Source organism: Urocampus carinirostris, chromosome 15 (genome assembly GCF_059441175.1).
Source record: "Urocampus carinirostris isolate Australia breed hairy pipefish chromosome 15, RoL_Ucar_1.0, whole genome shotgun sequence".
Classification (NCBI taxonomy): domain Eukaryota; kingdom Metazoa; phylum Chordata; class Actinopteri; order Syngnathiformes; family Syngnathidae; genus Urocampus; species Urocampus carinirostris.
The window spans coordinates 436,485-448,845 of NC_142363.1; the positions used below are offsets into that span (position 1 = coordinate 436,485).

A 12,361-nucleotide genomic window follows, 5' to 3' on the forward strand; every position below is an offset into this window, starting at 1 on the left:
GTTCAAGTTTTTTTTTAATGTTATTACAGATGTTCCCCTGCTTACGACCATTCGACTTACATAAAACGGTAGATACAAATATTATTTTCGGGATGTCAAAAAATATCTGGGCATGCTGTAAGTTAGATTTTTTTTGTATTATGTGCACCTTTATCCGAGTACAGGACATTACCAGTTCTTCTTTCCGCCGCTCCCAGCATGTTGTGGCGCTGTAAGAGGTCACCCAGCATCCACCCTAGATAAGAAATCCAGCTTCTACTTCTTAGTTCGTGAGTAAACAATACGTGTACTGTATCTCTAGCACGCTAAGTACTTTGACACTTTAATCGTTTGATATCGCGTACATCCATTCAATATGGTTGTTGTAAAGTGTAAGGAAGAGGCGAGCCATTTTTTTCGGCCATCGTTTTATTCATCTTAATGAATTTTATTTTATGAAATGTTTATGTTTTTGAACAAAACAATACAGGTTACTTATAAAAGCCTTAAACATACTTATATAAACCTTAAACATACAAAATATAGCACTGAAGCAACTTACGAACAAATTCAACTTACGAACGATCGGCCAGAATCCCGTTCGTAAGTAGGGCCGAGTCTGTATCATTTAGTAGAATTTATATATTTTTTTATTATTAACTCATTTTGATTATGCTGAAACATTATTATCAGTGATATACTGATAGTCTTTTTTCTTCTTATTCCATTTTTCTTCTTTTTTAATTGTTTTTTTTTTTTTTTTTTTTTTTTTGCTTTATTTCATTGATTATTAATCATTTCTTGCATAAAGTCACAGAATAATTGGCAGCAAAAAAACTTAAAAAATCAGAACTGCCGTTTGGGAGGTAAAAGAGCCGGCTCTTTTTTTTAGTGAGCCGAGCTAAAATAGCCGTTTCGCTTCAATATATCCCGAAACACAACCGCAATGTATTGTGGGAAAAGGGAACGTACATTTTTTTCCTGTGCATTGTGGGTATTTTCTCTTCCACCACATAGTACATGAAATAAATCCTAACACTACAAAAAGGCAAAAAAAAACTATACGACATTTAATCTGTAATATGCCTGAATTTGAATTATAACACATTTAAAGTGAATATCTTTATTTTTTAAACATATTTACAGCTGTGGTAGTAGGATGTTTGTAAGAAGGAAAATAACAGATTTACACAAGCAGTAAGAAAAAACACCCCCTAAAGTACTTTTGCAAAATCTAGTCATCAAATGAAATAAAAAAGTTAAATAAACATAAACTAGATGCCAGGTTTATGTTCAAAAGCCTTATTTCTATTGTTTTTTTTTTCGGTACAACACTTGCTAAAGTTCTTTATTCCACCACACACAATAACAATATAATGTAAAAAAGTGGCAAACTACGGCCCGCAGGCCATGTGCAGCTCCCCAGGCTTCTGAGCCTGGCTCGCCCAATGTTCAAAATAAAATATGTATAAAATGGTAAATAATAAAATGTACTGTTAATAAAAATGTGTTGATTTAGTGCCACTCTTCTCACCAGTGTTCTCAACAAGTTGGGTGCATTTTTCTATAAATAATTTAAAAAAATAAAAGCAAGTATTCTTTTTATTTATCAATATATATCATGATGGCGGCTGAATGGTTAGCAGGTCCGCAACACAGTTCTGAGGTCAGGAATCCAATCCAGCTACCAGCCTTCCTGTGCGGAGGTTGCATGTTCTCCCGGTGCTTGCGTGGGTTTCCTCTGGGCACTCAGGTTTCCTCCCTCGTTCCAAACACATGCATGTCAGGTTAATTAGTTGGTCCAAATAGGTGTAAATGAGCAAGTGAGTGTTCTGTCCGTGTGCCCTGCGACTGGTTGGCGACCAGTTCAGGGTGTCCCACTGCCCGAAGCTAGCTGGGATGGGCTTCAGCACCTCTGCGACCCTAATGAGGACAATTGATGCAGTTAATGGATGGATATTTCATGCCAAAAAACACCTCATTTGATCAAATGGTGTATTTATAGACAAACAAATACAAAATATTAAATGTACCTGTAGATGTCAACAGAGTCTCCTTGGCGGACATACAGGTGAATACTGGCAGAAAGTGGTGCGCTCTACAGACAGTTGACCAGGCTGAGTCTCGCCTGCAGCACAGTAAGCTGGTGGGAGAAGTGGCACGCGGACAAGCAGGAATTGGGAGTATCCCAAGACCTTCCTACAACAAGGCATAGGGGAAGGAAAAGCGGCTGCTTATCCAGAAAAAGATTCGGGCAGGAGTGGAGAAGGTGTGCCACAGTAGTTTAGTAGAAAAAATGAGACAGCAGGGGGTGTGACCAGAACTATGGCAATCTGAGAAACACCGGATGAAGTTCCTCATCCATTCGGTCTACTACGTCTTACCAAGTCAATCCAACCTTAACTGCTGGGGCCTGGCTGAGAACCCAATGTGCCCACTCTGCCAAGGGGTCGGCTCGCTAAGGCAAAAACCCGAGCACTGGGAGAGGGACGCTATCGATGCCGTTGTGACCAAGTGCTGCAAGTGATTGCTGAAGCCATCAGCACAGGGATTTCCACTAGCAAACACCAAGAGTCAGCACAGCAGCCCATTGCCTTTGTCAGAGCTGGGGAGAAAAAACAACAGCACCGTAGTGAAGTAGGTGCACTGGCAATTGAAAGTCAAGCTAAAGAAACAGCTCAAATTCCCAGAGAACATGGTGGCAACCATCTTCAGGCCTGACATAATCCTTGTGTTAGAAACAACAAGGCAATTGGTCCTTGCTGGAATTGACCGTTCCATGGGGAGTTAGGATGGAGGTGACTTTTGAAAGAAATGGAGCTGAGAAACTGGCAGGCGAATTTCAAAGCTGGTGCAATCACATAGAGGAGGGGCGCAGATTATTTGCCGGTCAGTCTCTTATCGGGGCACTCAAGATGCTGGAAGTAACCCGACTGCACAAGAGGCAAGCCATCAGGAACATCAGCGACACGTTGCTTAAGACACAAGCCGGTACTTGATCAACCACAACTAGGTCCTCTGGGCGAGGATGTCTGTTGTGAGACCCCGAAACATCCAGTCAACCCAGGTGTTCTGGGCCGTTGCTAGCCATTTAGGTGCCCTAAGCAAAAATGACTCATGGTTCAAGTCCCACTACCCCAACACACCCACAAAATTTGATTTTCTCAGAGCAATTTGTTTATTTACATAACACTGGTGTGCCACCTTTTTAAAGTATAAAGCAGCACTAGCCTCTGCAAAATCAGCCTATTTTTCAAAGGTGTTTGCGGCTTCGCTAACGAGGCAACAGATTATCCCAGATGGTTCTTCCCATTCAGCCCATGACTTTATGGTCTTGTTTAAAAAGAAGTTTCTACGCATACAGGAAAAAAATACAAAGACAGTGTTAATACATCACACATAAAAGGGCGGAAATCTATAAATGCGAGACATGGCTGTCCAGGGAATTTTTCCCGATTTAGTGATCTGTCACTCGATAATCTTAAACAGGTGGTGAATACGGCCAAACCGACTACTTGCCTGTTTGACCCGCTTCCGGGTTCGCTGATTAAAGGTCTTTTTGGGGTCCTTGGACCTTCAGTTTTAAATATTATAAACATATCACTTTCCCCAGTGTTGTGTATGTAGTAGGGTTGTAGTAGGATTCAGAGACAGGCAGGGACGGTACATTCATAGAGTGTTTAACTTAACTTCTTCCTCGGTAGTTCTCAAGCACAAGTACAAGGCTGCACATTGGTATATAGCGACACCGCAGGAAGGGGAGTGTATTACACGACACCACATATTCCCTTTTTGTTAGAATAGGACACAAACCGTAGCATTAATCTGAAATACGCAATAACTCTTCGGTAAGTATGAGCTTATAGAAAACATACATTTCAATATTCATTACCAGATTAGAGGTAAATATTTATCAAAGGTAAGCAATAATGTAAGGAACTATACTGTCAATATCGGTAAGCAAAAAGTTTGTGAACCTTGTAAATGTAAGCAGACTGTATGAGGATCACATCATAAACAAACATGACATTTTTTTAAACAATGAACATTCATCATGTCTTTTTTTTTTCAAAACATCACCACATCTTTTCTGTATCTTTTTTTTTTAAGTCACGTAATCTTGAAGCCATGCGGGAGCATGTCGTATTCTCGGTGCACTCGGAGAGGGATGTGGTGAGGACACAGTTTCAGGTTCAGGTGGCTCAGCACCTTGGTCGCTTGGCAAGAGGCAAGCATCAGCATCAGCAGGCTGTGGCGCTGAAGCAGCAGCACAGGTGGAAGAATGGGCAAGGTGGAAAGCATTCCACACCTTTCCATCAGACAGCGGATAAGTGGCTGGACCCTTTTGGGCTACCACTGTCAGTGGCTTGGTGAACTTTGAGTGTCCTTTGGCAATGATTCCAGGTGCGGATGCGAACCGCAGAGCCAATCTAGAAGCTGGGTGTTTTTGCACCGCGACGTTTGTCGGTGTATCGTTTTGACTTCCGTTGTTTGTTTTGTATGTTTTGTAGCATGTTGCCTTTGTCAGCAGTGGGACGCATGGAGTGAAGACCTGTGATGTGAAGCTTTGTATTCAGTGGTCTACCATGCAACAGTTCAGAGGGGGATACTGAAGTCACGGCATGTGGTGTGGCTCTGTAAGTCTGTAAAAACTCAGTGAAGAAGGCTTTCAGTGGTTTACCTTCGATGTTGGCTGTTTGCAGACAGTCCTTGAAAACTCTGTTGAAACGCTCAATTTCACCGTTGGCCTGTGGGTAGTACACAGAGCTGCGACGGTGTGTGATGTTCCTGTCACTAAGGAATTCTTCAAACTCGGTCGACACGAACTGAGGGCCATTGTCAGTAACAATTTCCTGTGGATTACCTTCTCTGCTAAACACAATGGAAAGAAAAGTCATAACAGAGGCAGAAGTAACATTTGAGCAGAAGGCAATCTCAGGCCATCGGCTGTAATAGTCAATGAGGGTGATGGCGAAGCGGCAATCAGCAGGCGCAGAGTGAATAGGACCAACAATGTCCACAGCAACCTTTTCCCAGGCAGCAGTTGGGGTAGGCACAGGCTGTAATGGGGCAGTACGTGTGGTTGCGGTTTTGTCATGCTGCAAGCAGGTGGTGCATGATTTGATGGCGAGCTCAACGTGAGAATCCATTCCAGGCCACCAGTACAAGTCTCTCAGTCTTTGTTTTGTGCGGATGATCCCTTGGTGTGTAGCATGAGCAAGTTGGATAATTTTTTCCTGTAGCTGTTGTGGTATCACAACACGATGAGTGCCACGCACAATGACACTGTTCTGCAAGGCAAGCTCATTTTGCACACGGAAGTATGGCACGATGAGGGGGTCAAGGCCTTTTGCAGTACGAGGCCATCACTTCTGCATGTAGTGTCGCACCTTCTGTAGCACTGGACATTCCTCACACGCACTGGAGGGCTCATCAGCAGTGACTGCAGCAAAATCAGGAGACACAGCAGCCACCATCTCCAAGATGCCATCAGTTTCCAGTTTCGTCAGCTCCTCCGACACCTTGTCACGCACGGCATATTGAAGTCTGTGTAGCTTTTGCTGTTCTGGAGGGACATCAGCACGCACTTTAACTTTGTGTATAAAACCTGTAGCAACGCCTAAAGCATTTGTAGTGTTGACAGAGTGACTCATCTCTGATGCAGCAGGTGTTGTAATCTGCCCATCTTGTATGTGGAGGCGAAGTGCAGTGAACAGGTCCATTCCCAGTAGTGGAGTACCGTCAGGAACTATGTAGAAGTCAGTATGTGCACTCTGGTTGCACTATGTAGCAGTAAGTTGAAGACAGCCCAACACTGGAATTGGCTTCTTCATGTAGGTCACCAGGCGTACAATAGGCTTTGAGAGAGGCACGTGCATGAATGATTGTCTGTAAATTCTCTCTGGCAGAATTGAGACTGCTGAACCAGTGTCCACAAGCAGGTCAGTAGTAATTGACTGTTCATCATTCGCATGGAGAGCAACTGTACACGTAAGGCGCTTTGGGACTGCAGCTGTAGGGGCTACATGACACACAGTAAGGTCTGGGACAGTAACTTCTCTCACTGATCGAGTAGGAATTGCGCTGCGGCACACTTTACTAAAATGTCCAATTTTTTCACATTGGTTGCATTTTTAGCAGGGCATTTGGGGTCATTTGCTAGATAAGAGTTGGAGCCACAACAGTAGCAGGTTTTGTGTTGATTACTTTTATCTCTCGAGCGCTGTGTATGCGTACTGCTCTGATTCCTTTCATCTCTTTGTTGCATGAGCTTCACAGGAACGTCGGGCACGTGCACAGGAATAATAGCATTAGCTCTGACATAGCAGATTCAATTTGTGTAGCAATAGCGATCGCTTTGTCAAGTTTTAAGTCCGTTTCCAACAGCAAGCGTTCTCTGATCCTCGAAGAGGACGTCTTCTCAATGAATTGATCCCTATTCATATCATCAGCAAACGTGCCAAAGTCACAGTTCGCAATTAATTCCCTCAATGCGGCAATGAACTGAGCAGTGGTCTCGCCCGGTCTCTGAGCATGCTGACGGAACTTGCTACGCTCAGCAACGGCATTCATCTTCGGTACAAAGAAAGTTTCTAGCGCATCACAGGCAGATTTGTAAGAAGTGCCAGTGTCGGGAAGGGAAAGAAAAATTCTCTGCCCTTCTGTGCCTAAACAGTGCAGCAGTAGTGCGCGTTTTCGTTTGTCCGGCATTTCGTTAGCAGTCAATGCTAGCAGGTAATTTTCGAACATCTGAATCCACGTTTTGTACAACATCGTAGGCTCACCCAGGGTTTCAGGCAAAGCAGGAGGTTGTGAGATTCCGATCCAAGTCATCCTCGTCACCAATATGTTGTGTATGTAGTAGGGTTGTAGTAGGATTCAGAGACAGGCACGGACTGTACATTCATAGAGTGTTTACTTAACTTCTTCCTCGGTAGTTCTTAAGCACAAGTACAGGGCTGCACATTGGTATATAGCGACACCGCAGGAAGGGGAGTGTATTACACGACACCACACCCAGGTGTAGTTCCAGCGGCTTTTAAGTCCGCTGTTATTTGTTGTAAAAGGATAGTGGGATGTTAGAACGCGTTCTAAGGGATGGGCTGTGCACCTGTGTGATGCGTCAAGGGTAAACCAGTGCTATTGAATGAAAGAGTGCGTTGTGTCACCCTGACCCGAGTGACATGGCCACTTTCTTGTGTCCCGTTTTAGGGTGATTGTTCTATCTTCTTTATTCATTACCCATTATCGATCAGTTCATAATACGCTACAAATCTCAGGAGCCGAGACTCTTACTCTCAACCAAAAGGCTAAGCTAAGGTCCCAGAATTAGAGTTTTGCTGCGAATGCACCGAAAGATTTATTCGAAATGAAGAGAAACTACGCTGACGGGGATCCATGTTCACCCCCTTGACGTCACGAGCACAAATGACGTGTGCTCGGCATTCGCGCTGTTTATACGCGGAGAAAGGCGTTTGACTGTCACACGCGTAACACGCTAATTTCACGTAATAACACCGCGATACAGGCGCAGAACATGCTATTACCATGCTCCACCCACGATTACCTGCTGAAATTACCCGTCCTACCCATGTGTAAGCACGCGGTTTAACACGTGCTCAAACTTTTGAGCAGCTGAAAAGTTTTGAACGCGGCCAACCACGTGAAAATTTCCGACCGCGAGTAAAGCACTGCTCTATCTCGTCTATATGGCGGTCTCAAAACGTCCAACAGCGCTCGACAGCATCTGCCTCACGGCCAGAAATTTCTGGCCGTGGTTCAGCCTCAGTTCGCTCGTGAAAGACTGTGTGCCCGCGCTCTGAAGATCTGAGCAGCGCTAAATAATTTCGCGCTGCCACCTGCGCGCGAATTTCCGACTGCGTGTTGAGCACCGCTGTATCTCGTCTGAATGCCGATCTTAATGCGTCCAATGGCGTCCGCCTCGAAGGCAGAAATTTCTGGCCGTGATTCAGCCGCAAATGTCTGTGTGACCGGCCCCTAAGGAACCATCGTCTTATGGTTCAGATCCTACCTCTCAATAGGACGCACTGTGTTAAATATGGTGAAATGACATCTGAGCCCTTTAGGGTTATCTGTGGTGTTTCGCAGGGTTCAGTACTTGGCCCCCTTCTTTTCAGCATTTACATGTTTCCATTAGGTGATATTATTCACAAGTATAATATCAGTTTCCATTGCTACGTAGATGACACTCAACTATATCTTCCGATGGAGGAATCTGCCACTCTATACTGTGGAAATTTGGAGACCTGCCTCACTGAGATAAAAGAATGGATGCCACTCAACTTCTTGTGCCTTAACTCTGAAAATACCGTAATGTTAGTTTTAGGTCCATCTAAATGCTGTGACTTGTTCTCAAAAACTGCTCTGAACATTGACAAATGTAATATCACCCAGAGTGACTCAGTCAAAAATGTAGGTGTCATATTTGACCCCAATCTGTCCCTTCAAACACACATGAAGAATATTACTAGAATAGCTTTCTTCCATCTTTGCAACATTGTTAAACTTGCTAAACAAATGTCCTATGCTGTCTCAGTCAGATGCAGAGATTATAATTCACGCCTTTGTTACTTCCCGTCTTGCACTACTCTCCGGTCTCCCAAAGTCCAAAATCAAGAGCCTTCAGCTGGTACAAAATGCTGCAGCGAGGCTTTTAACTAAGACAAGAAAGTTTGATCACATTACCCCGATTTTAGCTAACTTGCATTGGCTCCCTGTTAGCTTAAGATTTGATTTTAAGGTTCTGTTGGTATTATACAAAATCATGCATGGACTTGCTCCCTCATGTCTTTCAGATTTAATTTCCTCTTATGTTCCGGTCCGGAGCCTTCGCTCTGAAAACGCTGGTCTACTAGTGATCCCAAGAGCCAAGAAGAGATCCGCAGGTTCAAGAGCGTTCTCCATCCGGGCCCCGGTGCTGCGGAATGCTCTTCCCCCTGAGATTCGATCTGCAACCTCAGTGGAAATTTTTAAATCTAAGCTTAAAACACACTTCTACTCTATAGCATATGAATAACCTATATTTTATGTTGATAATATGTCAAGTCAAGTCAAGTCACATTTATTTATATAGCCCTTAATCACAAAAATGTCTCAAAAGGACTGCACAGGATTACAATTACACCATTACCTGATCTTAAACCAACATGCGGGCAAGGAAAAACTCAAAACCTCAGCGTGAGGAAAAAAGAAACCTTGAGAAGGGGCCTCACAAGTGGTAATCCCGCTTCCAGGATGACCAGGGTGGAATAGATTTAGCATTGAGTTACAGTACACAAACAATAGTAAACATCAATAAAAGAGAACACTAGGTAACATGTTGAAAATTGTCCGGAAAGTGTATGACAGCAACGATGCCCTCAGCCTGTAAACTAGTCCAGAAAGTCCATGACGGCTTCACATCTCTGCCAGCTGGACAATGCAGGCATTGCATGCTTCAGGTCAGACGCTGGTCTGCTGACTCATCTCAAATCGTCTTTCTTCCTCGTATCACCACCAGGCAGGCAGTCGGAAAAAGACAGGACAATACAAAATATGAGGTGGGCATCAATCATACACTTTTGAAAAGAAAAGGGTCTTAAGTCTAGATTTTGAAACTTCCATTGAGGTTTCAGATCTTATCTCCAGAGGCAGAGCATTCGATAGCACCGGGGCCCGGATGGAGAACGCTCTTGAGCCTGCAGACTTCTTGGCTCTCGGAGTCACAAGTACACCGGCATTTTCCGAACATAGGAACATAGGGGGAAATCAAATCAGATAAATAAGAGGGTGCAAGTCCATGCAAACATTTGTATGTTAATAAGAGAACCTTAAAGTCACATCTTAAGTGGGCTGGGAGCCAGTGTAAATTGTCCAATACAGGAGTAATATGCTCAAACTTTTTTGTCTCGCACTCGCATTCTGAACCAGCTGCAAACTTTTGATGCGAGACATTGGGAGACCAGAAAGCAATACATTACAGTAATCAAGCCAAAAAGTAATAAACGCATGAACTAAAACCTCTGCATCTGATTGGGACAGCATCAAACGAATCTTCGCAATATTACGGAGCTGGTAGAAAGCTATTTTAGTAATATTTTTCACGTGTGACTGAAACGACAGATTAGGATAAAATATAACACCTAGATTTTTGACCGAATCACTATGGGTGACATTACATTTGTCTAGGTTCAGGGCAGTGTTTGAAAACAACTCACGACACTGAGCTGGACCAATAATCAACATTTCAGTTTTTTCTGGGTTAAGGCGCAAAAAATTAAGTGACATCCATCTTTGAATCTCAGTAAAGCAAGCCTCCAGATTTCTACAACTGAACTGTCCAGTTGTCTCAGTGGCACTACAGTTGAGTGTCATCTGCATAGCAATGGAAACTAATATACTTGCGGATAATGTCACCAAGGGGAAGCATCTAAATACTAAAAAGAAGGGGGCCAAGTACAGAGCCCTGTGGAACGCCACAGGGGACATTAGAGTGTTTAGAGGTCAGATTGCCATAATTAACACATTGCATCCTGTCTGACAGGTAGGACCTAAACCACGAGAGCACAGTTCCTGAGATACGAATGCATTCCAGACGAACAACTAATATGTTGTGGTCGACAGTATCAAAGGTAGCACTGAGATCCAGCCGCAGTAACATTGATGAGGCACCGGAATCTATTGCTAAAAGGAGATTATTGGTTACTTAAGCCACAGCTGTCTCAGTAGAGTGATTTGCTCTAAATGCTGACTGGACAGTTTCATAGAGGTTATTTTCTGACACGAAGTCATTCAGCTGCTGTGTAACAAACCTTTTCAAGTAATTTTGCAAAAAATGGCAGATTTGACACTGGCCTATAATTATAACTAGGCTTTCTGGGTCAAGGTTAAGTCACTTAAGCGTGGGTTTAATGACGGCAGACCTGAAGGCTACAGGAACAATACCCGATATATTGATTAATAGCGGTATATTAATAATATTTAAAACTGATGGTTCTAAGATTCCAAACAGATCCTTCACCAGTGAAGCTGGAAACTGATCAAGCAGGCAAGTACCGTATTTTCCGCACTATAAGGCGCACCTAAAAGCCTTTTTTTTTCAAAAGCTGACCATGCGCCTTATAATACAGTGCACCTTATTTATGGATCAATTTTAAAATTGCAAAGTTTTCCAACTAACTTGCAGCCGCCGACTCGATTTTCCCCCGAACGCCAAGTAGTACGCGGTGTATGCTTGGATTTATTTACCGGCGTTTCATTGGCTAACCAATGTGTCAATCATCATTTGAATTGATCACTAATGGCTAAAGTTATTCGGAGGTCAAGGGGCGGATCCTTTTTATCATTTACAGGCTGGCATTGGCTTAAACGGCAACACAAAGCCTGCAATTGGCCAAAACAACGGTGTATGCTGGGATTTATTTACCTGCGTTTCATTGGCTAACCAATGTGTCAATCATCATTTGAATTGATCACTATTGGCTAAAGTTATTCGGAGGTCAAGAGGCGGATCCTTTTTATCATTTACAGGCTGGCATTGGCTTAAACGGCAACACAAAGCCTGCAATTGGCCAAAAAAGATGAATGTTTATGGCACGTGGCTGACGGCATAGAGAAAGCATTTTTTTCTATTCTGTATTTGAAATTATTTTATTCTCCTGGATTTACTACCCTCATGGATATAAGAGGACATTGGCTGCACATTATTATGAACACAACGACTTCGGTGAGCTACTTCGGGTTTTATATTGTCCCTGTATCTTATCTTGTTTCAGACTGAACTCGATGTTTCTGTGATAAGCGGTGCAGATAATGGATGGAATGGAGTGTCTATTTTTAAATTAAACTCAATTCCAAGTGTTTATTGTCATATGCACAGTAAAGTTGTGAGCGGAAAAGAAAATAGAAACTCAGGAATGGTTGGCATTTCTTGAATCCCAAGACTTTAACCTTCCGAATGATGGAACGATGCATTTGAGTGACATCGTACGGACACCGCATCCGCACGTGTTCTCGACACGTATTTGCGTCTTTGCAAGCTTTGGGAATGTTAAGGGGGTAATAAGTTGGACTTAACTATCTGACTGTTTTGTCCACGTTCCCATTGTAGCGCCTTATAATCCGGTGCGTCTTATCTATGTAAAAAATTGGACCAAAAACTATTTTTTCGGGGTGCGCCCTATAACCCGGTGCGCCTTATAGTGCGGAAAAAACGGTAGTTTGTTTGGCCCTACTGACCATCTGTGTAAGACTATCAAGGGACAAATCATTGAAACTGGAGAATGTTTCTGAACAACCGCCGAACGGTCCTTACCATACCCCCCCGCATCTTTGAGGTAGGACGAGGTTGCAGAGCGTTCATTTAAGATTTGATTCCTGATGA

The 12,361-nt window shown here is 43.3% G+C and overlaps 1 protein-coding gene across 6 annotated transcripts in view; it reads right to left on the reverse strand.

Moving 5' to 3' along the window:
* Positions 1-753: 753 nt before the first annotated feature.
* The window catches only part of LOC148351264 (uncharacterized), a 53,191-nt gene continuing 41,583 nt past the window's right edge, over positions 754-12,361 (reverse strand). Inside the window, exons 4-6 of one of the 6 annotated variants that reach the window (XR_015852903.1) lie at positions 9,131-9,479; positions 2,013-2,178; positions 1,763-1,902 (exon numbers count right to left, since the gene is read on the reverse strand). Coding sequence is in view for 4 of the 6 variants with exons in the window: in XM_088354790.1 (XP_088210916.1) it covers positions 2,078-2,178 (101 nt within the window). In the remaining 2 variants the exon portion in view is untranslated. Of the gene's footprint in view, positions 1,742-1,762; positions 1,903-1,960; positions 2,179-9,066; positions 9,480-9,550; positions 9,695-12,361 lie in introns of those variants that run through there. The other 5 variants (XR_015852902.1, XM_088354791.1, XM_088354790.1 and 2 more) reach the window with 5 other exon arrangements.